This window comes from Dasypus novemcinctus, chromosome 7 (genome assembly GCF_030445035.2).
Source record: "Dasypus novemcinctus isolate mDasNov1 chromosome 7, mDasNov1.1.hap2, whole genome shotgun sequence".
Lineage (NCBI taxonomy): Eukaryota > Metazoa > Chordata > Mammalia > Cingulata > Dasypodidae > Dasypus > Dasypus novemcinctus.
Genome location: NC_080679.1, coordinates 82,897,211 through 82,922,466, shown reverse-complemented (window position 1 = coordinate 82,922,466; position 25,256 = coordinate 82,897,211). Strand labels below are relative to the sequence as shown.

At 37.7% G+C, this 25,256-nt stretch overlaps 1 protein-coding gene and 1 non-coding gene across 4 annotated transcripts in view; one reads left to right on the top strand and one right to left on the bottom strand.

Annotated features, from left to right (window-relative positions):
* Positions 1-3,864: 3,864 nt before the first annotated feature.
* Positions 3,865-25,256, bottom strand: part of TTC21B (tetratricopeptide repeat domain 21B) — a 97,508-nt gene continuing 76,116 nt past the window's right edge. For all 3 annotated transcript variants that reach the window (XM_071216334.1, XM_058300708.2, XM_071216333.1), the window contains 7 exons: positions 21,628-21,778; positions 21,191-21,352; positions 18,749-18,944; positions 14,145-14,369; positions 12,549-12,669; positions 5,569-5,636; positions 3,865-4,390 (listed from right to left, as the gene is read on the bottom strand). In XM_071216334.1, coding sequence (XP_071072435.1) covers positions 4,313-4,390; positions 5,569-5,636; positions 12,549-12,669; positions 14,145-14,369; positions 18,749-18,944; positions 21,191-21,352; positions 21,628-21,778 — 1,001 coding nt within the window. In that variant the 3' untranslated portion in view covers positions 3,865-4,312. The remainder of the gene's footprint in view (positions 4,391-5,568; positions 5,637-12,548; positions 12,670-14,144; positions 14,370-18,748; positions 18,945-21,190; positions 21,353-21,627; positions 21,779-25,256) is intronic.
* Positions 7,497-7,603, top strand: LOC111765582 (U6 spliceosomal RNA). Its single transcript, XR_002797882.1, has one exon. It is a non-coding gene; the product is annotated as a U6 spliceosomal RNA (small nuclear RNA).

The window sequence follows — 25,256 nt, the reverse complement described above, 5'->3', positions numbered from 1 at the left end:
TTGGGGGGGAGCAGATTTAAATAGTCAGCAAAAAGCATTATTTTCCTCTAGTTTTGTATATCTACATCTATGTACTCATTTTAGACAATTGAGGCATGATGTATACACTATATTTCCTACTTTTTCATGTATTATTTTGTGAGAAATTAGTAATTAAACATCTTTGAAAAAAGTGAAGGGAAAAAACACAAATGAAAATGAAAAAGTCTTTAGAGTATCTGGCGATACTGGTGTATGCAATGCAGTAAACTGTTTTATATAAACCTTGTATATTTGATCACTCCCTCTTATGTTAGATGTTTAGGGTTATTTCCATTTTTTGGCTGTCACAATTTTTTAAAACTGCAAAATGCTGAGAGCATTTTTGAATATTTCCTATGAAACATTTCCTTCATTGGGATTACTGGGTCAAAGGGCATGTCCGTTTTTGAAGCTCTTAAGTCTTACTGACGATTGCCATTCAGGAAAGCTGCACTAGCTTTCTGCCAGCAATGCATGAATGTGGTGGTTTCCTTGCACCTTTGTTGACCCTGACTTTAAAGAAAAATTGCTAATTTATTGGCACTAGGATTGTCAAATGATCCTGTTTTAAAGCCATTCAGTGATCATCTCGAGTCCCAAAATAAAATAGCTCCTGTCAGATTCCCAACTGTTTTTTTTCTTTTCCACAGTGAGTCCATTATCTACTTGCACTCTAGGGCAAGGATCAACCTAGCTTCCTCAGCTGTCCCCTGCATAGAATGCTCCCAGGAATTGCTCTGAGTTGTTGACTCCTAAGGGAAGGTGGCTATGTCCCCTTGGGATCCAGATCACATATTTGCTAGTTTAAAGTCAGAAGTATATTAAACTTATAACACCTCCTTACTATGAGGGGGTTATCAGATTCCTAGGGCTATAGACAATTCTTCTATAAAATTCCTGTTTGTCTCTATCCTCTTCATCCTGAGGGTAGGCCGCAAACTCTCATTTAACATATCCTGGACATCAATTCCTTCTGAGCTGTATGGAATTAGACTACCTAGTTTGAATTCCAGCTTCCCCACCTGACCTTAGACACATCACTTAAACCAAGCTTTATTGTCTACATCTGTAAAGTGGGGATACTAACAGTAGATATAGCAGAAGGCTGTTATGAGTATTCATTAATTCAATATAAACTTATTGAGCATCTATTCTCAGTACCAGGCATTCTTCTAGGTATGGAGAATATAGTAGTTCTTGCCTTTACTGAGTTTACATTCTAGAGTGAGGCAAGCAATAAACAAGTAAGGGTCCACAAAAGACACGAAAGTCATAAATGCTGAGAGAATTTAAAAAATGGTGATATGACACAGAATGTGTACTTTAAATTATCAACTTATGAGGATGTGGTACTAGACTGATGTCTGAAGGAAAAGGAAGAGCAAGCTTAGAGGAGGAAGCGTAGAGACAGGGCAAGTGGGGAAAGGGGAGGAGGGAGAGAATTCCAGGCAGAGGGTGGGTATTCGAGGTGGATGAAATGATACGTATGGAGTATAACATAGCATTTAAGAGTACGAGCAAGTGAGTGTGAGCAAGAGAATGAGGAATGTGAATCTCCTAGGGGGCCTGCCTTTTCTCTTCATGTGTGAAGATTCTTCTCAGTTGTAATACTACTTGGCCTAGCTCACCTTGTTAAAATAAGTAGAGCTAGTATTTATTAAGGGCCAAATGAATCAAGTTCAGTATAGGTTTTATAGGTGTTTATCATTCAATCGTCACAAAAACCTGAGCAAGTATTGTCTAAGTCCTTCCCTATGGATGAGAAAACAGAGGACCAGAGAGCCTATGTAATTTGGCAATGCTGAAATATCAAGACCGTGGTAGAGTCAACCAGGCTAGTCTGGCTTCAGATCAGTTTTTAATTGCTAAACTCCACTGCTACTCACTTAGTCTTTCCTTTGATCGTTTCTACTTCTAAGAACTGTTCAGTCCATTCAGCTCATCTTGTTCTTCACTATTTAGCTATCTCTGTCATAGAATTTCAGGTAAGAGCAGGTATTACTTTCATGTGCTAGCCAGATGTAGACAGGGAAAATCTTTTTCAGACCTATTATCTCAATTATGGAGCACATCCAAATATAGGAAATGGGGCATAGCTTTGGAGTTGGCTGGGCCAGTGTGGAATCCAGTTTCTCACACTCTGTGATCTCGGGCCAATCATTTAGCCTGAGGCTCATTTTCCCCATCTGAAAACTGGGAATGGGTGAGAATTAAAAGATATAATATAAGGAAGGTCCCCATAACAGCATCTAACAAACAGCAAGTATAAAATCAATGGTTGCTCAACCAACAGAACCAAATCTCATTTTACAGATGGGAAAAATGATTTGGAAAGGTTGGCTCATTTTCCCCAAAGTCAGTCTTGCTGGGAGAACAGATGCTATATTTTCTCTATCCAATTTCGATGATTCTAGCATCCCAAGATGAAGGCTCATTGGACCTACCAAAGGCATTCTGCAACATGCTTGTCCTTAAAATATTCATTCAGGTTATAAGATTTTTTCCCCTGAACTAAGGAGAGAGATATGTCACAGTTCCAGATGTGTAAACAGGGATAATATTAATAATATCTATATTATAGGGTTGTACGGAATAAGTGTAATAAGGCATGTGAAAGTGTTTTAAAAGCTATAAAATGTTCCATAAATGCTCTTATTACCTAACATTTTTGTGAAATGCTATATAAAATGTGGGTGAAAAGAAGAATGATGGGAATTCTATATCATGAGTTGGATTTTGGAAAATCAGACAAGTGACCAGTGCAAGAGAATGCAGCTCAGCAGAAATAAAATACAGGTTGCTTTTAAAAAGAAGCAGTGACTTAAAAAATATATGTTTATTGCAAATGAAATTGAAGACTGTTTACATATTTTAAAGAAAAATGAAAAAACAAGCAGAAAAAACCTTAAAATTAAAAATAGGGAAGCGGACTTGGCTCAATGGATAGGGAGTCCACCTACCACATGGGAGGTCCACAGTTCAAATCCCAGGCCTCCTTGACCCATGTGGAGCTGGCCCATGCGCTGTGCTGATGTGCACAAGGAGTGCCGTGCCAAGCAGGGATGTCGCCCGCGTAGGGGAGCCCCACGTGCAAGGAGTGCGCCCTGTAAGGAGAGCCACCCAGCAAGAAAGAAAGTGTAGCCTGCCCAAGAATGGCGCTGCACACATGGAAATCTGATACAACAAGATGAAGCAACAAGAAGAAACAAAGATTACCTGTGCCACTGATAAGGATAGAAGCAGTCACAGAAGAACACATAGCGAATGGACACAGAGAGCAGACAATGGCCGGCGGGCGCGGTGGGGGGAGGAAGGGGAGAGAAATAAATAAATAATAAATCTTAAAAAAAAATAAAAATAATATTAAGTAACTTTAATAAGAATAGGCTAAATTAAGTGTGAAAGGGTGAGAGCTGCTATGGTCAGAGAGAATTATGCTGGGTTAGGTAAGCAGGTTGCTTTCTCATGGTGTGCTTTGTGAGTTCCTGCTGAACAAAAGTATTCTGTCACAGTTCTTTCCATCTAGCAGATGTAGATGTTACAGTGTCTTCTGGGCTAAGGATAAATACTGCTGAAAGGGTTTACCTATTTAAACTGATTTCAGATGCTGATTATTTTCTAAGATGAGTCTTCCAGCATAGAAGCATCAAGGCAGTCTGGTGGTAATGAGCTAAAAAAGGGCAGGAAAACTTACCATCTTTATAATTTTCTAAAAAAATTTTCCTAAGAAAGTTGCATTTTCTGCAGTACTACCTACTAACATTGCAGTTCTTGCACCGGCAGCTTTATGCTGATTTTGTAAAACTTACCATGTTTTTTGGGTTCCAAGAAGAATACAAACGATAAAGTTACAAAATCTTTATTAAAATATACTTTTTCTTTTTCATGTATTATTTACAAGATTTACCCCAACCTTTGAAACAGTAATACAAAAATTTTAACAGAGAACAATAACATTTTAAATATATTTCCTGAAATAGACAACTAATAAAAAGATTCGGGATTACATTTAACTAGATTTTAACAAAATATTCTTTATAGAAATGGGTTATAATCTTTGCAACTGTGGAGCGAGATCAAATCTGTACCTAATCAAAAGTCAAACAGACCAACCATTGTTCAACTTCTCCTCTACCAGAAAATGGGATTTGACAGTTCTTTATATACAACAGCAGCCTCTGCTGGAGAAAGGAAATTATGCTTTTGCTGCAAAGTATTAACTCAAACTTATTTTGAACTGGAAGATCTCAAAAGTCAGATTCCTTCCATGTCCTGATAAACCCACCAATATTCAAGGTCTTAAAGATGTGCGAGCCTTATCAAGTATATCCTTTCTGATTTTTGGATAAGTTGGATGTGCTTCAAGAACCTACAAAATAAAAAATAAAACAAGAACTTGTAACTAATTCTTGAGAACTAGGGAGCAACAAACCTTTTGAGAAATGAGCATTACAGTTGAGATTTCATTGTACTAATATGACAACTGCCATAACACATTTTAAAGGTGACAGCTGAATTATGGTATGATGACTTATTTATATTAATAGTAATTGGATGGGGACACAACAAATATATATATTTAATAGATCAGTTGCAGAAAACAATTAGGTATTAATGACTTAAAATATTTATATAATTTAGCTATTTATGAATAATATTTAGTAAATCCAAAGGAAGTGATTTTTAACCAGTAGTACATCAGATTTACCTGTAGCCATTTTGAAATATACAGATTTCCTGGCCTACTGAATCCAAGGGTGGGGAAAAAAATCACTTAAAAAAAATCCACAAATGACTCTCTAGTGCATAACCTTACATTAATGTAAACATTACCCTTAATGAGAAACTTCTTACAGAGAGACCATTGAATCGCTAGCAATCACTAAGGCATTTACTATAATGACACTGACCACAGCTCTCTAGGATAAGGGACACATTATTCTTTTCTACATTCCTGGAGATCCTCACAGTGTTTAGTATAATGCCTTACGTGGAGTATCAATAAGACAATGTGTATATGAAGATCATCTATAGATTACAAAATTGCAATTTAAATAGCTGTCATTTTAGTAGGGGTATTGAGAAATATAATGGAATGACTTCTAACTTACAGAACAACCTTTAATCTCTAATTTAGTATTCTGGATTCACTAAAAGTCCAGACATAGACACATTTATAAGAGTTTCTATTCAGAACAATGACCTGAAGAATCTATACAATCCTCAAATATTTTTTGACTTAAAGATTAAGTTTTATTTAACATGCTTCTCTCTGATCTTCTTTCTTTAAACCTAAGAATTTTATTATTTAAACCTAAAGTAAAAACACATTTGGTTTAAGTAAACTTTGTTGTTTTCTAAATTTTCAAAACTGATAATCTCTTTGAATGTATTTGATAAATCACTTAACCAAAATACTACATCCTCTATGAATAAATGTTGATGTATTTATGATGTCTAACATAGGCACGATTCATTTTGAGATTAACTGAAAGTAGTATGATGTGCATCTGAAAAATTTTAAGAAATTTAAATTTAAGTATTTACCTGGTGACATACGTCAATTGCATCCACATATCTTTTCCCTTTTAAGTAATTAAATGCCAGTTTGTATCCTGTTAAGACAAAAAAACCGTAATGATACAGTACTATATATAGAGCAAACTGCTTAATAGTACTTTTTTTTTGCTTCCTCCTTAGTTTGAGAATTTATTAGAGGACTCTTAGGAAGCTGGTGACTAAACTACAATAGAGAGACAGTTATGCCAATAAAAGGTGGAGTGGCATGAAAGAAGAACAGGTAGAAAAGAAAACGGAGTTGAGAGTGAATAAACCATTGCGTTAGAAGATTGCCATCCCACAAGTGTGGTTTCTGTAACTTAACAGAAAAACATCATTTTTTTTAGATTATAGTAACATTTTTCATCATAGGGCAATAAATGATAACATGCCTATCCATTTGGATAGTGAAGATTTATTCACTTTTGTCAGGCAAAATGGTTTCTACAGTCATGAGAGTTACATTCTATTAGGAGAGAAACACGTAATTTAAGTGATTACATATATAATTAAATGTACAATTTCAAAACTGAGGTAAACTATGAAAGAAAGATAAAAGCCAAGGGAGCTTAAGAAGGAACCTGAATGGGAGGGGAGGGAGGGATGGATGTCAGGGTATATTTGAGATCTGAAGAATGAGCATAAATTAGGCCAAGGGAGTGAAAAGCAAGAACACTTTTAGGCAGAGGGGAATGCAGGTGAAGCAGGTGGTAGAAGGAAACATAAAGGAACCACAAGAAGTTAGAATAAGGTAAGAGGCAGAGCAGATATGAAAATGGCACAGGAGAGAGTGCATTAGTCATCAGGAATTAAAGAGCTTTTCTTCTGTAAGAATGCTAAGAGAAAGCAAACTGAGGAGACAAGAAAAGGAATAGCAGCCGTGTGCTCCACAAATACCATCTGATATAACACAGCACAAAATAATACACAAGTAATAAAGTAGTTCATATTTCTATGCTTGGAACTTTGAATACTATTCTTGAGCTCTAACCAAAGTACTCAAATGGATTTCAAATAAATATTTGGAAAGAATTACCATCTTTGCAATCAAATGGCTAAGAGTCATAATAAAAAGAAATAGGAATTATCTAAAATTCATATTTGCTTTAAAATATATACATATGCATGTATACATAATATATACGGATGGATGTATCTGCATTAAGAACTGCCAAAGAGCAGAGTTGGCTGGGACAGGCAGAGTAGGAAGAAAATCACCCAGTGTGCCTCCCTGGACAGCCCAACATCTCTTTTGTGAGTGTTGCTTGACTGCAGCAATTCTGGCCTCAGCAGCCTCAGAGCATTGATATGGTAGTGCTGAGTGGTTCAGGGAAGTAGCAGGGATAGTGGTTGTTATTACTGAGACAGGGGTACTCTGGATGAGGCATTTGTGGTGCTAATTACATTAAAAAAAAAAAAAGATTGGGGCAGTGGACTTGGCCCAGTGGTTAAGGCATCTGTCTACCACATGGGAGTCCGCGGTTCAAACCCTGGGCCTCCTTGACCCGTGTGGGGCTGGCCCATGCGCAGTGCTGATGCGTACAAGGAGTGCCCTGCCACGCAGGGGTGTCCCCTGCGTAGGGGAGCCCCACGCACAAGGAGCGCGCCCCGTAAGGAGAGCTGCCCAGGGCGAAAGAAAGTGCAGCCTGCCCAGGAATGGCGCCGCACACACGGAGAACTGACACAACCAGATGACTCAACAAAAAGAGACACAGATTCCCGTGCCACTGACAACAACAGAAGTGGACAAAGATGACACAGCAAATAGACACAGAGAACAGACAACTGGGGTGGGGGTGGGGGGAATGGGAGAGAAATAAATAAATAAATAAATCTCTTAAAAAAAAAAAAAAGATAGGGGCCCAGGAGTTTCACTTTTTTTCACTTGGCTACCTGGACAATGAAAACTTCTTGGAGTGCTCCCTTCAGCAGCACATATACTAAAATTGGAACGATACAGAGAAGATTAGCATGGCTCCTGCACAAGGATGACATGCAATTTCGTGAAGCATTCCATATTTTTAAGAAAAATGATAATACAACATTTATTTCACCTTTTTACCTCCCTTCCTTTTTCTCTGCCCAATAAAGATTTTGAAGTATATTTGGAATAAAGAAAGATGACTTTAAAATGAAAAAAAAGGGAAACGGACTTTGGCCCAGTGGTTAGGGCGTCCGTCTACCATATGGGAGGTCCGCGGTTCAAACCCCGGGCCTCCTTGACCCGTGTGGAACTGGCCATGCGCAGTGCTGATGCGCGCAAGGAGTGCCGTGCCACGCGGGGCCCCGCGTGGGGGAGCCCCCACGCGCAAGGAGTGCGCCCGTGAGGAAAGCCGCCCAGCGTGAAAAGAAAGTGCAGCCTGCCCAGGAATGGCGCCACCCACACTTCCTGTGCCACTGACGACAACAGAAGCGGACAAAGAAACAAAAGCAGACAAAGAAACAAGACGCAACAAATAGACACCAAGAACAGACAACCAGGGGAGGGGGGGAAATTAAATAAATAAAATAAATCTTAAAAAAAAAAAAAAAAAAAAAAAAAAAATGAAAAAAAAAAAAAGAACTGCCAAAGATGAAAACAAGTTTCAGAGAGGTAAACTCCATGTAATCACTAAGCAATTCTAAAATGGACTAATAAGTACAGTGTGCATCATTTAGAAAGGAACACAATTGAGGAAGTCATGCCATATATACTTGACATAGAATTAGAGTTTTAAAAAAAAAGGAAAAAAACACCAGGATTTAAGTTTTGATTTCTGGATTTCTGTCTAGCTTGGGAACCTTAAGCATATCATTAGATCTGTCACTTTGTTTCGTCATCCACAAAATGGGGACAACAACTCCTCCCTCTAACTTGGTATAATTTTTTTTTTTTAGATTTTATTTATTTCTCCCCACCCCTCTTCCTACTTGCTGCACTTGTTTGTTTCTTTTTTTCAGGAGGCACTGGGAGCCACACCAGGAGTGGAGGTACCTAATTGCTTGAGCCACCTCTGCCCCCTGCTTTTGCTGTATCTCTCATTGTTTGTCCTCCCTGCATCTCTCGTTGCTTTATCTTGCATGCCTGCCCATTGTTTCAGCTTGCTATCTTCTTTAAGAGGCACTGGGAACCTCTGCTTCCCGCTTTGTTACATTTCTTGTGTCAGCTTGCCACGCCTGCCGGTCGGGCCAGCTCGCTGTCTTCTTTAGGAGGCACTGGGATCTGAACCAGTAACTCCCACGTGATAGGTGGGAGCTCAGTCACCTGTACCCCATCGATTCCCTACCTTGGTATAATTTTAAAGATCAAATGAAATACCTGTCAAATGATAAACTTGAAAGTACCAAACAAATATTAGCAATTATTTTTCTTCTGTATAAACAAACTCGAAATTAGAATCACAGAATTTTAATGCTGCAAGAAACGTGACAGGTTATCTAGTTAAAGAAATTTTAGAGAAGAAATAAATGGCTAGAAAGGGCAAGAAACTATGTGTAGCACAGCTATATCATACCTGTTCAACTTTACAAATTCAGCTATATGTGTTGTAGATTGAGTTATGCACCCCAATTGAGACATGTTCTCAATCTTAATCCACATTCCTGTGGGTGTGGCTCCAATGAATTAGGGTGGGTTTTAATCCAGATTACGGGAGGATTTATAAAGAGACAGAAGCTGAAAATTGGTGGAAAAGCCAAGGACACCAAGGATTGTTGGAGCCAGCACCAGAATGCTAAGTCTTCAAGAAGAAAGTAAACCTTGCCAATCTAATATCTTGATGTTGGACTTCAGACCTCCAAAATTGGGAGCCAAACAATGCTTGTTGTTTAAGCCAACACACTGCGGTATTTGTGATAGCAGCTCATGGAAACTAAGACTATATGTAATCAGAAAAAAAAAAATGAGTGTATAGGGTGGAGGAGAGGGAGAGACAGAGCAAAACCGTGCTAGAGCAAAATGAGGAAAAAGAGAGAGAGAAAGAAAAATATAAATAGTCTAGCACTTTCTTGAACTGAGAAGGGTTGTGAAGGGAGAAAGAGGAATGTGCTCTCTCATTGGATCTCAGTTCCTGGTACGTTTCACAGTGAAAATAATCAAGGAAGAAACCATTAAGCCTGAATTCTAGGAAAGAACATAGGCATGGTTTTAAGGGTTTTCTGACAATTGAAAATGTCAAATGCATTGTTAATTTGGCCAGGCAGATGGGGGAAGTGGATGTGCTGACAACCTTCAGAAAGAAATTAAACAAGTAACTGAGGGCTTCACAGAAATACCTACGAATGAAACCATGGAGAAACTTTAAAAAATCATCTATAAAAAACATAGATAACACAATGGAAGAGCTAGTGAGTTGGACTCTCTAAATTTGCTTAAGTGTTTCAAAGCTTTAAATAATTTAACTTCTAAATGTAATCCTTCTGTGGAATAAAGTGTCAACATTACATATATTTGAAAAATATTTAGGGAATTTTCAGTTCACAGACTGATTGTAGGACTCAAATTCTATTTAAGATGTATGATATCTGGAAATGAAAAACAGTATCAACAAATATAAGTTCCTGTATTTTATACAAGTCTAGTAAAATAATAGACTCTGAAAAATACAAGATGAGGGAGGACCTGAACTGACAGCAGTTAAATGGGAAGTGGATCTATCTGACAATAAATTACATCTGAGTCCATGCTATGATATGGTTGCTTCAAAGGCTGATACCTTTTAGGCTGAATTAGCAAGGAGAAAATGCCTAATCAAAATAATAAACAATTTAATCACTATTCAACATTTCTAAAACTAGTTGAGTCATATGTGAAAACTGATCATTCCTGATTACAAAAAGTCAGGAATGACATGAACAAATAGACTAACATTTTCCAAACTTATTTGGCTATGGAATCCAATTGCCATACTCAGCTTTTTATTTTTTAAAAAGAAATAACAATGGGAGGAAGAGATGAGATGTGGGGGCGTTTTCGGGACTTGGAGTTGTCCTGGGTGGTGCTGCAGGGAGTTACCAGACATTGTATGTCCTCCCATGGCACACTGGGTGGACTGTGGGAGAGTGTGGGCTATGATGTGGATCATTGACCATGAGGTGCAGTAGTGCTCAGAGATGTATTCACCAAATGCAATGAATGTCTAATGATGATGGAGGGGATGTTATGGGGGGAGGAGTAGGGTAAGGAGCGTGGGAGGTATATGGGGACCTCATATTTTTTGAATGTAATATTAAAAATAAAGACAAAAAAAAGAGAAATAACTATGAATACATCATTAAATATTTCAAAGCACAGCTTGAGAAATAGTGTATTTGTATTTTAGACCTGCCAGGAGATAGCGATTAGCAGAGTGAGAGACTTGGAACCAAGTCTTAGGAAGAAGAGACAAGTAATTGAGCATAGTTTGAAGAAGAGAAGGTTTAGGAGAGACATGACAGAAATTTGCAATTAAAAGATTATTACTGGAGGGAAGCAGATGTGGCTCAAGCAGTTGGGTGCCTGCCTACGACATGGGAGGTCCTGGGTTCAGTTCCTGGTGTCTCTTAAAGAAGACAAGCAAGACAGCAAGCTGGTGTGACAGGCTGGTATGATGAACAGGCACAGCAAGGTGATGAACAAGATGATGCAACAAGAAGACACATAAGGAAACAAAATGAGAGACTCAACAAGCAGGGAGCAGAGGTGGCTCAAGCAATAGGGCGGACAGGGCTCCTCCCTTGCACATGGGAGGTCCTGGGTTCGGTTTCCAGTGCCTCCTTAAAAATAGATGAGCAGACACAGAGATCAGAGAGTGAGCACACACAATGAGGGTCAGGAGAGAAATAAATAAATAAATCTTAAAAAAAAAAAAGATTATTGGAGCAGATGTGGCTCAAGTGGTTGAGCGTCTGCTTCCTACACGGGAGGTCCCAAGTTTAGTTCCTGGTGCCTCCTAAAAACAAAAACAAACAAAAAGCAAACAAACAGGGGGAATGCTGGCTTCCCACTTATGAGGTCCCAGGTTCAATCCTCGGCCCTGGCACCTCACACACACACACACACACACACACACACACACACACACACACACACAGAAGATTATTATCAGTAATAGGGAAAGGAGGAAAGGATATTGTAGTTTGCTCCTACATGGTTTCAATAAAGCCTATCCTGGCTCACTATTAAAGAATAAGCAGAATTTGGGAATATCTTTCTTACAAAGCAGGGTGAGGCTAGTCACTAAGTATATTCTGGATTCCCCATCTGTTAGGGACTATGTAGACTAACATTACACAGTGTACAAAACGTTGGAACTAGAAGATGTTTCTAGATGGTCAGAAGGAAAAAAGTTCCTTCAAAACATTGTGAGAAACATGCCCCCTCTTTGATATCCATTACAATTTATCTTAACATTTAAAGGCTTCCAGAAGTCCTGCAGCAAAGAAACCAGTATAACTTGATTTAACATGATGTTTTCCTAACTTAATTGACAGTGGAACATTTTTTTCCACAGCACATCCAGCTTGGAAATAGTATAAGGCAAAAGGAAAGAAAGGGGCAGAATTAGTCTGGATGTCATCTAAGATGACTGAGTAAAAGTTTGAATTTCAGGAAATTACACTTAGTAACTACTAGCAGTCAAGAATCTATTATGAATATAAAATGCATTCTCGGGGAGCAGATGTGGCTCAGGCAGTTGGGAACCCATCTCCCACACAGGAGGCCCCAGGTTCGGTTTCTGGTACCTCCTAAGAAGAAACAAACAGACAACGAGCAGACAATGAGCAAAAACAATGAGCAAGAATGAACAGATGAGCAAAAACAGTGAGCAAACAGATGAGGGAACCATCTTGGGGGAGGGAAGGGGAATGTATTCTCTTTCTAGAAAAGTTCACAAAGGAAGTTGTCTCTTACTGTATATTTTGTTCTGAATAAAATCAAATACATTTAAATGAGGGTTTACAAATAAACACAAGTTTCCTGTGAAAACCTCAATAGGTGCTAAACTCACCTATTGCTGGATTTGTCTGATTGCCATATTTCCATGCCATCTCATAGTTTAAGGCAGCATCTGTATATGCTTGCTCTTTCTCCATAATGTATCCCATATATTCATAAGCCTTGCAGCAAGACTGAAAAAAAAGTGGAAGATCTATCAATAGATTAAACTCAATACCACTAAGATTTTATGGGATGTTGATGACTACAGAGGTCAATCATATTAACCTATTTAAATGGCATATAAAATAATGTTTTCGACCTTGGCTATGCATTCAAGTCATCTATGGAACTTTAAAAAAGATTGTGATGCCAATCCCCCTCCCCAAATTGACAGAATAAGGATTTTGGGGGGAGAGGCCAGAGCATGTATATTCCACACACAAAGTGTGTATAAGCACATACAAATAAAGATAAAGCAGTGTAATGTACCTCATGAATCTGGAACATAGCTTTAACAATTATTAACTCATGACTAATCCTGTTTCATCTACATACCTCTCACTTTTGTCATTTTGTATGTCAGAAAAAAAATCCTCGGATATTGTATGATTTAATCTATAAATATTTCAGTAAGTATCTCTAAAAGATAAAGATTCTTTAGACATAAGCACTATTTATCACACCTGAAATTCTGTCTGCCTCAAAACATGAATTGTCCATGCAAACTTGCTTAAGTCAAGGCTAGGCATAGTCAAGTCAGTTATTTTTCTGGCAGTTTGGATTTTTCAAAGCCTATTAATGAGTATACTTTGCTTTTCAAGGTCAATTTAACTCAAAATTAGATGTAATTGATCATTTAGAAGTCTATATTGATGAATGGCTTGATGTTTTAGGTTTTAAAAATTCCTACAAAAGTAACTTGATAGTATTACATGATCATAATTCCTCTTTAGAAAAGCAAAAGACCATTTTATAATCTAATTTGCTCAAAGGTAATAAAACATAGATGTACTATGTATGAAGATTTTGAAATAATTAATATGAAATTGTAAAGATGAATATCTTCTAGCGTCCAAGTCAAGTAGAATTATTTTTCAACAAATTACATTCCTAACTTAAAAACTGTTAGAAGACATCCTTTTTGTGATTAAACACCCTTACATTCTAAGATTTTCAATTTTATACCTAAAGGTAAGGAATTTTTATTAATCAAATCATATTAAAAGTTGAAAAGACTTTTCCTCCCTCAAAATATATTATGCATAGTATCTAAGAACATGAAAATGGCATGCAGCTGCAATGAATTCATCAAGAATATTTCTTAATAAGAAGGACAAATGTCCGCAATCAATGTTCTGCGATTTTCATTAGTTCTGGGATGCGATGGATAATCACAGGCAAATACTTGACATTCCAAAAACACCTTCTGTTAAGCAGGGCATCACCACAGCTGAAAACGTGTAACCTGCATCTCTTTTTTCCCCCCTGTACTTTCAAGGGCAAATGTCTTCTTTATTAAACTTTAGTTCTCAGTCATTCTAAGACTAAACATTTTATTTCAAAAAATATATAGGAATCCTTGGAAATGGACCAAAGCTCTATTATAACCTATTATAAAAAGCGTATACAACAAAGATTACAACTGTTTTACTCTTCCATCACCTACTCTATTGTGACGCAGGCATCGTTTTAATAGCTCTTCTGCCATGTCATATTTTGCAGACTGAATATAAATATCAGCAAGTAGCAGCCAACTCTTCTCAAACTCCTCAGCATCAATAGGATTCCAACTCATTTTTGTAATCCGCTTCAGCTGGTTTCTGGCTCTTGGAGTTTGTTTCAAGATCATATAAGCTGTTGCCATTCCCAAAAGTGCTGGAATGTGGTCTTTCTGTAAGAAAACAAAACTTTAGACCCCCAGATACACAAACATAAATGTTCTATATTGAAAAGGAAAACACATGGAAGATATCAAGTGCTAAAGAAGCTAAGAACTGGCCTGGGAATTCCATCTGTGGCTCCATCACATATTACTGTGACCATGGCTGTTATCTCTCACATCAAGTCACCTCAAGCTACCATGAAGAGACTTGGTCAGGCAATGCGTGGTCAAGGCTATTGAACAACTATGCAAATGCTGTAACTGCACAATTCCAGACAATAGTTTGACCCAGTCTGTAATGAGACTGACTGGCTGTAACGGTTTATGTAGAAACAGAAAAAAATAAATAAAATTCTATTTCAGTAGGATTTTAATTGAGCAGATTGTATTTCAGAGTTATTTAACATTTTAGCACCTTAGTTCTCTCACTTGTAAAATAGGAATAATAATAAACCAAATTATTTACCTACAAATGATATTCCTTATCCATATTATCTTTTCTTTTTTTTAAGGTACCAGGGCTCTGGGACTTGCATATGGGGAGCTGGCAATCAACCACTGAGTCACATTAGCTCCCCTGAGTTGGCTCCTTTGCTTGTTTGTTTTTTTGAACCCAGCACCTCCTATGTGAGAAGCAGGCGCTCACCTGCACTCAACAGCATTGAGCCACTTCTACTCCCACATATTGACTTTTATTGTTCTTTTCCCATTAATTAAAAAAAGCCTCTTCTCCCAATAAAGTATTACCAATGAAATGCTGTAAATAAGACATGCAATTAATTAATCATTTGGAAATTACATGAAATAAACTCTTGCTGTAAAAGATGCTTTTGGATTTGAAATCAACAAGCTAATGAGAATTGGTATAAAATGGAGGCCATTAGCTCTCTATACAGAAAACTAACTTAGCAAAGCAGTAAGGTTGATATCCCTGATAGCACCGGAGTGCTTCTTAAATTTCAGCAGAGGGATTATGGTGCTTTTTGAAAGGGGAAGGCCCTAGTTTAAAATATGACTAACGGATGGCAAATTGTGATTTAGAAATTATAATATCACGACTATTATAATAAAAATGTACCGTAAAATGGCAAGTTGGGTTACTAATAAAGAATACTGTGGGAAATGGATGTGGCTCTAGGAGTTGAGTGCCTGCTTCCCACATGGGAGGGCCTGAGTTCAGTTCCTGGTACCTCCTGAAAACAACAATAAAAAAAGCAAACAACAAGCAAACAAATGAAGAAACTAACTCAGTGGAGCCAATGTGGCTCAGTGGTTGAGCGCCGGGTTTCCACATTCGAGCTCCTGGGTTCAGTCTTCGGCCCTCAGTACCTTAAAAAAATTGCAAAAGGAAAGTGGAATGGTCAAATATTCAATGTCCAATATTGACCACGGTTGGAAGTCAGAAATAACACTAGAATACAGAACAACTCATTAAAGCTTGATGAAAACAGCTCTTAGGAATATAAAACTTCCTTGGCTCCAATTCCATGCTTATCAATAATCTTCTAATAGGTAATCTTCTCCCCTAAATAAGGTATGACAAAAAGGTTTTACGTGAATATCAAATCCAGCAATTGCTAATTGTTATCAGGAGCCCTGTGCTGGGGATTTTGGACACATGTGGAATGTTAATTATTGATAAGAGGAAAGAAAATAGAAGCCCACTAAGTATTTGTCAGTCAGGACCTAGCATGGCCTAAGAAGACAAGGGTCCTATAAAAATGTCCCACACCTAATCACACACAACATCCCACATTAAACATTTAAAAATAAGCTAATTTAAAAATCACATACCTTAGGTTTGATTAGAATGAACCAATTCTTCACAGCTAGATCACCCTTGAGTGAACTAAAGAAGAGTTGCTAAAATTGCTAACCAGAGTTCTAACCCCAGCATTAGATCCCTGAGGTTTATTGGAATCTGAAGACCCTCAGTCAGTTGTTCTCTCACTTTCAGGGACCCTAACTGTAACAATTTTAGACCTCAAAGGACAAGCTTAGGTATAGACAATATACCTGTATCATAAACAGTGTGTTTTTATGGTTCAAGGTGATACAATGAAAGCAAGTAGAAACACTTTAGCTTGGGTTTCCTCCCATGACTTCCTGTCACACACCTTTTTTTTTTAAAGATTTACTTTGTCTCCCCTTCCCCCCTCCCCGCCTCAGTTGTCAGTTCTCTGTGTCCATTCGCTGCGTGTTCTTCTTTGTCCACTTCTGTTCTTGTCAGCGGCACGGGAATCTGTGTCTCTTTTTGTTGCGTCATCTTGTGTCAGCTCTCCATGAGTGCGGCGCCATTCCTGGGCAGGCTGCACTTTCTTTCCCGCTGGGCGGCTCTCCTTACGGGGTGCACTCCTTGCACGTGGGGCTCCCCTATGTGGGGACAGCAGTCCTTGCACGCATCAGCACTCACATGGACCACTCCACATGAGTCAAGGAGCCTCGGGGCTTAAACTGAGGACCTCCCATGTGGTAGACGGACGTCCTATCCACTGGGCCAAGTCTACTTCCCTCACACACCTTTTTTAACCAATATGAATGCCTCATAAAGCTTTTCTGCTTTTGCTTATATTTTTCCCTTAGAATGTGCTTTCTCCATCTCTGCTTGTGAAAATGCTATTTATCTTGATTCTTCTTAAATCAAAAGGATTTCCCAACTCTCCTTACAATGTCTCCTACAGGACTGTTCCTTGCAGCTCTAGGACAGCACATAAAGCATTTTGCTTTGCATTACAGTGATTGTCATCAGTATGCTTTTCTGATCATCCCTAGACTATGAGAAACTTGAAGAAAGGGACTAAACATTGTTTATCCTAGTGATTTCCACTATGCTTAGGCCATATTTGCTGCTCAATGAATATTCATTATATTGAATATACTAGCCTATGAGTTTAAAAAAATCAAGATAAAACTCTGAGCATGTGAAACTTCAGTTCATACGCTGGTCTTCAGATGGTGGTTAATATGGTCATTAGAAGACAGATGAGGAGAGTAAATTACTAATCCTGGGTGTAAGAATGATAAAAAATAATGCTGTCTCATGAACACAGAAAAGTAATGTGGTCTTTCGAGGAAATGGCTATAACTTCACTCACTGATTTGCTTTTTCTCTTCTTAAAGTTCACAGTAGAAATACAAATTTGCTCCAAAAAATCCTCTCATTGTTATGTGATAGAATGCCACTTCACAACACTGAGCAGCTAAGACACCTTGCTTGAAACTGTGCTTCATCATTTTCTCACAGACTTTCTTGGACTTGTGTGGTTGTCCTACGCCTGCGCTGTTCCCTTGTCCATCTGCCACACTTCCAGTTCAGCAGAGCGCAGTGCTGAGAACACGACTGCAGCTTCTGCAGAAGGGCTCACTCTAGAGTGTTACTGCTGCTGATGCCACCGGGCTGCTGTGCACCAACGTGGCTCACAGTGACAGTGACAAGGCCTGGACCAAACAGCAACAGGAGGTGGAGGCTGCCAACACCCTCAACATCTGACTCTCCCCCAGGGCCCTGGAGCGGGAGGAAAAGGGGCCACAAGGGGATTTGTGGTAGCTTATTACCATCACTATGACTTCTGGACCACAAGAAAGAAGAGCAAAATTCTGTATATTCTCTGCGAGATACAGAATTATGAGTTTTTAGAGGCATACGATATTGTAGAATGAAAGAAGAAACATGAAATCAATGAGTATGCTTAGATCTAATTATGGCCAACTGCTGATGGAGTGGGTGTCTAGAATTCCTTCCTTAATATCAGGCAATGGAAGAATACAGAACTGGCTGGGGGATGGAAAATGAAGCACCCAGGGAGTCAGAAGGGAGGTGGATCTGAGTAGGGTGGAGAGAGGAGCAAAAATAATAAAAAATAAAATAAAATGATAATAAGGACTAATTTTTATTTTAGAATGCAAGGAGTTACTTTAGTGTTGCTAAATAACAACATCATTATTTGCATGACTGAATAAAAAATTGTCAGGATTGATCTCATTTAGTTCTAGAGTTGGAAACATTCCAAGTTATTTAAGTGAAAATGGACATCAAGACTTAGGTTTCAATTTTCACTTAGTAAATTAACCTAGACTATATTTGTAAGACAGAAATTCCCCTGAAGATAAAGCAGTTCCTCTGAGAATTAACTTATGCCCTTCTGAAGAATTCCCTTTCTCTAGAATCCCACATTCCAAAAGAGGTAACTACATAAAAAGTGTATCAAAACAGTAATATTGTCTCTTATGGAAACAAAGGTACACTGTGTATACTTCCACCAAATGTTACATCTAATTTTTAATAAGTAATGAGGCATGTTTCAGAAAATACACAACAAATCAAAATACATATTTCTCTACCACCAAGAAATGATAACATACTGGGTTGAAAGAAAAAATCTACTAACCTCAGATGTTGCTATTTCAGTGAAGGTACTTAATGCCTGCTCAACACTGGATTTTTGTTTGGTAGCCATTAGGCAATAGTTTTCCATTATGCGAAGCTGGACATGACCCTGAACAGTCTGAGGTTTTAGTTCTTTGAGGAGTTTTTCCGCTGTCCTCACTGCTAATTGCACAGACTCTTGCTTCTCAGTTGAATTACTGCATACAATTGAAAAATAAATACATGTCTATTACCAAGGAAGTAAAATTCACTAAGATTAGAAACAGAGCCTACGGTACATTGCTTTCTTACTTTTTTTTTTAGGAGGTACTGGGGATTGAATTCAGGACCTCGTACATGGGAAGGAGGTGCTCAATCACTGAGCTACATCCACTCCCCAATGAGAGTTGGTTTTTTCATTTGTTTGTTCATTTGTTTTTAGGAGGTACTGGGGATCAAACCCAGGACCTCATACACAGAAAGCAGGTGCTCAGCCACTTGAGCTACATCCTTTCCCCATTCTTTTCTACTTTTATCATTTTAAGTATTCCTTTTAGAAGAATGTCACTCATTATTTGCTAATGCAAAAAGAAGCAAAGTCACAATATTTATGAAAAAAATTACTAGAGCCTCAATAAAACACCAAAAAATTAATTTGTTCTGGAATGAAGACAAAAATAGAACAATATTCTATATGTGGTGAACGTATTTATTCCACTTAATTTAAAAAACTAAAATTGGGATAAGTGGAATTCATAAAATTACCAGATGGTGCATCTATTCAGAAGAGGAAAGGAAGAAAAAGAAGGAGAGACAAAGGAACTAACCTTGCTGGAGCACCTACTGTGTGGCAAGCATGGTTTCCTTTCATTTAATCCCTGCTGAACCTGTTTTACATATGAGTACACTGAGGCTCAAAAAGGTGCAGTAATTTGCCAAAGGTCATGTAGCTAATGGAAAGTAAACCTAAGGAGTGAACCTAAGTTTGTCAGACACATGAAGCCTAGTCTCTTTTCCTTGTTATTGCTTCTTGGAAAAGAAATCACTTATCTGTCAAAAGGTTGTAAATTTAACATATAATAGTTTTTTTTTCAAGTATTTAAGAGCAATTTCCTTATTTATTAGATATGTGTGTATATCTCTACCTTTTTTTTTTTTTTCCTTACTAAATTAAATGAAGAACTCTTAAAGCCCGATCACTAACGCTGCTGGTCTTTTTCTCAGCCCTCAGGCTTTTTACCCTCTTTAAAGCATTTCACACTGCAGGCTACCTACCTCAAAGTTCCCCTCCTTTGGCTTCTGCAACATTGTACAGTTTTGGTTCTTTTTCCATCACACTGATTGTGCCTTTCTGACCCCCTTCCTTTTCCTGCCCCCTTAAATGTTATCATGCCCCAAATTTAGCTGGGGCTCCCAATTCTCCACTCTGTGCCAATGTCTTCCAAATCTGTAACTCTAGCTGTGACTTCCTTTTTGAGTTCTAGTTTGTATTTAACTGCTTGCTAATCATCTGGAGAGGCTATCGTTCCATGACAGTATGTTCAGCTTAACCTTCATAAAACAAACATAGAGTAAACATGCTACTCACCTGCTTTAGAACTTTCAATGGTGCCTAGAATCCAAGCCTTAACATGTCACTGAAACCAACCAGCAATCTAGTTCTAATTTTCTCCCACTCCTCCATGCATCTTTCCCCAACTACCATACTCTGTTAAGATTTCTATGAACTCTTGCAACATTTAATAGCTACTTAACCCATTTCTGTTTTGTTGCAGCCTGAATAGTTTCAGGTATGAGTCTTGCCTCTTAGGCAAATTACATGTTCCTCAAAGGCAGAAATTGCCTCATACTTCCTCTCCATGCCTTACACAGTTTTAGGGTGATAAGGCTCAACAAATACAGGCTAACACAAATGTAATCATTTATGAGCAGTGTACCACAGTGGCTATGAGAAGAAGCTCCAAGGCCAGGCAGAACTCAGTTCAAATCTTGGCTCCACCATTCACTAATTATTCCTTTAGACAAATAAACTCTCTCAGCACTGTAACAAGGGATTAATGTCTTAATATATATTTCATAGTACTGCTGTAGATAATAAATGAGATGATGCTTATACAATATATGGGCATAGGGCTTGGCATATAACTATCGTTTGTTAAGGAGTTACTATTTTTATGTGTACACTTTTTGACAAAGTAATCAAATTCTACAGTTTACCATCTTTCCTACAGATTAGGGAGATGTTTTCATAAAACGTCTATTCTGATTTTAAAAACCTTCTAAAAGCATGATTTATGTCTCTGCTTCAGTTATTTCAGTTATAATTAATTTGAAATTTCATTAGTGCTTTCCTAGAAGTTAGTTCTCTTTTGTGAAGTACCCCACCTTGTTATCTCCAACAATTTAAAACAACAACAACAAAAAACACAAAACACAGCATGAAAATGCATTGAACAGTACTCACCCTAGGTCTCCATCAAGATTTTCAAATACTTCACCTCCAATAGTTTCATTATCTGGATTCAAACAGATCTCTATCATGTTATAAAGAGCATTTTGGCCCCAGTCACTATCTTTCCGAGCTTTGTTAAAATGTCGAAGGGCATCGTTTGGATCTCCAGTATACCTTGTTAGATGTTTAAAAAAAAAAAGGAGCACTTATTTCAATCATTGACTATAATTTTGAGTAGCTTATTATCTGTATAGTAATAAAACTATTAAAATATTAAAAGTGCAGATATTTTTTATTTTATTTTTTTCTTATCTTTTTTTAATTTTAATTTTAATTTTATTTTTCAGATATTTCTTAAAACAAAGAAAAGTTTACTCTGCTATATCCACAATGAGGAAAAAAAAACAAGTACAAAATATGATGTAGGATTTTTTTGTCAATAGATTTACCAAAGATAGAGTCCTTTACAGTAGAGAAACCCTGGCTCAAATTTTGCTCTGGAGTTACGTTTTTCAGCCATTAAGAAAAATCTTGGAACATCTTCAAGTTTTCCGCCTCTTCTTAAGAGATCAATTAAACGGGATAATGTCATATAATTATCTAGAAAAAAAGAAAATTTCAGCTATGGACAACATTTTTGATATCTTTTGATGGTTATAATCCTACATTATTAAACTATAATTTATTTCAAGTGATGTACAATTTAAGTATAAGCAAAGGAGTCATAGGGGCTACAAGCTCCTAAAGAGACTGTATGGCCAACTGGATGATCTGTCAAATGATGTGTTTGGCTGGGCTAATCAGCAGGAAGAAGGTCTCAATAGGCAAATCTATAAAAACATATGTTTGTTGTAACTTATTTTTCAATCACTCCTGGGACAAAAATCTAGAAGTAATCTCTGCTTCAGTAAGCCTGACTCCCTAACTTCAAAATTCAGGAAGGATTGATTGGGTTGCACATGACAAATCACTGTCTACCTCTGAGATCCCGCTCCCATTTACTGTTGATTAGGAGGAGGAGAGAACAGCACAGTCTGACAATAATGTTTAGGGAGGGCAATTAGAAATTTTACTCCAACTTTTCTTCCATATGCATATTATGCAACAAGCCACAAACTAGCTTATCATAGTATAATCCTAAATATCAGTCCTAGTATTTTAATCCTATTTTACCATCTTCTAAGAAAAACAGATTAATTCAGTTCTTTGGTCTCAGGTATAAAATCCCTGGCAGGTTCCTTGAAAGCTGTTTCTTCCCAACTCTATCCAGGTCTTCCTCATCACTGATATACTGACTGATGTTTGAGATTAATTTAATAAAACACCTTCAGGATCGTAAAGGTAATGCCTGTATATTGCAGAAAATTTGGAAAAATGCAAGAAAAAGAGTAAAAAAGAGAACAAAACAAAAATCACTCATACTCTCATCAGCTAGAGAGTAACTCAATTGATGCACTATCCTTATTGATTTTTTTTTAAAGGAAGTACCAGGGATTGAACCCAGGGCCTTGTATATGGGGCGGAGGTACGCAACCCCTGGTCTATATCCGCTCCGCAATGAGAGCTGGTTTTTTCGTTTGTTTTAGGAGATATCGTGGATTGAACCCAGGACTTCGTACATGGGAAGCAGGTACTCAACCACTTGAACTAAATCTGCTGTCCTCTTTATTGATTTTTAGAATTAATATGATAGTTCTATGATGGCTGAGAGCAGCAAGAACCTAGAGGCCAGTAGATTAGCCAAGAAACTGTACTACTCCAGGTAAGATTAAGAGTCTTACTTAAAGCATTAGGCTAGGAGAAGACGGAATGGATGTAACAATAAGTTATTCAGCAGATAAAGTTGACAGGACTTGTGAACCAGTTCATCACTGTCGCAGTTTCATATAGTTCATCAATTCCAATAATAGATACTGGATTAAGTTTGTAAACTGGTCTGTCTGATGTTTCACTTTTACTTAATTAAATTACGATTAGGGCTTTGACTGGGCCATGTCGTAGGGCAATGAGTCCCCACCCCTTGGTGGGTGAGAACCACAGATAAAAGGCATGGGCAAAAGACAGAATTGGGAGTTTTGAGCTGGAGCCCAGGAAGTAGCACACAGAGGAGCAGAGCAGCTAAGCCCAGAGAGAATTGAGTCCCAGGGAGAGAGAGAAAGACCCAGTCGCCTGATAGTCTAGAGCTGTCCTTGTGGAGAAAACAGAGGAGCTGAGCTGGAGAGAAATGAGGCCTGGGAATATAGGAACCCAGAAGCCTGAACCTTTGCAGCTATCTTGCTCCAAAACGTGAAAATAGACTTTGGTGAGGGAAGTAACCTATGCCTTATAGCCTGGTATCTGTGGGCTCTTATCCCAAATAAATACCCTTTATAAAAACCAACTGATTTCTGGTATTTAGCATCAGCACCCCATGGCTGACTAATACTGTTACATAGGAGGTGAAAGGAAATAACTGAAGGTGATTCAGACATTTTGAGAGAGGAAGTGTATAATCTGTCAAGAGAATAGTCATTAAATCTGTAGGGAATTTTGAAATTAGCTGGGTTAAGTTAAATTGGACAGTGCATCTCTGAAATAAAACAGAATCTTAATCTGAAGTCTAATATATGCTACTGAGAATGAATATAGAGTATATGAGTATAGATTCTTATGTTTTGGAATAATTCTGACAAAACAGATCAGTGGATAAGTCTGTAAAGTCCTATTTGGGATAAAGCATAAAACACAAGATTAAATACATAAAATATCACACAGATGATAAAAGTTTACTTGAAATTTTGCATTTTTAAATGAACTTGGTATTATATTTCACAATCACCCATTGATCCGGCAAACCAATAAATACCTATTTTGTGCCATCTATGTGCCTGGAATTGTGTCTGATGCCCAGGACATGAGATGAATAAAATTTGTGAGAAGTTTGCAGTCTACTGGAAAAGGTAAATATGTACAGTATTTTGTCATTTTCAGCAAAATACTTTAAGTGACAAAGAGTTACGCATGAAATGATCCAGAATTAGGTTGATCAACTCATGCCAGTTTGTCTGGGACCTTCTCTCTTAGCCCTGAAACCTTCTCCTAGGAAATCCTTTAGGAAGTCCCATATTACAGGGAATCCTGAATTCTTGGGAAAATCTGGACACTCGGTCATCCTACCAACGATCACATAAGGTAGCTTATAATGTAGGTAGTGGCAGTGGGGTAGCAGGGATTTTTGGAGGGAGGGGTTATTTTGGAAGATGTGTTGGCAAAGACTGGGCGAAAGGAGAAGGATAGGAAAATGCATTATAAGCTAAAGGAAAAGGGAAACATGAAGACTGGAAGGTGCTATAAGTAATTTGGTATTGCTGGAGTAGAGGCTCTTACATAAATGAATTTATTTTATTTTATTTTATAAACAAGCAATCTGAAGTAGTCTACTAAGTCAATTTTATTAATATTTATTTGAAAATAATGCTAGCGCCAAGTCACAGAAATCTGGATGAGACAAAATTGACCAGAGTTTTTTCAAATCTTATTAACGTATAATGTGTGAAGGCAATATCACTGCCAAGAGCTTATTCACAAGGGAAGAGTCTGTTATTTTAAAGAAACAAGGTTGGATTATTTACTCAGAAGGAAAAGCTGTGAAACAGGAGTGGTTTGAGATGGAACGAGGGAAAATATGACATGTATCACCTTTAAATGGGAGCTCAGAGAAAGGGGAAAGAACAAAACAGAGTCTAGAACTCAAGGTAGAAATTGCAGAAAAAAATCAGTTAGGTCTGAAAAATATAAAAGTAAGTTTGGGCAAGGTGGGGTGGGGAGATGGATCCACATTTTGGACTCAAGAGTGAACAGAAGCCATAAGATAATAAAGTAATTAAGAGCATTCTTTTAAATAATGAGTGACTATAAATTGGAAGAGACTAGGTAAAGTAACAATGAAATGGCCTGAGGCAGTCCAAAGGTGGGAGAAAATCTAAAAAGGCAATAAAAATAAAGAGAAATTGAAACGCTGATATTACTACTAAAAACAGATGGATTGCTTCCTTTCAATCTCTACTGGAGTATTTTATAAGTGGAAAGTGCTATTCTC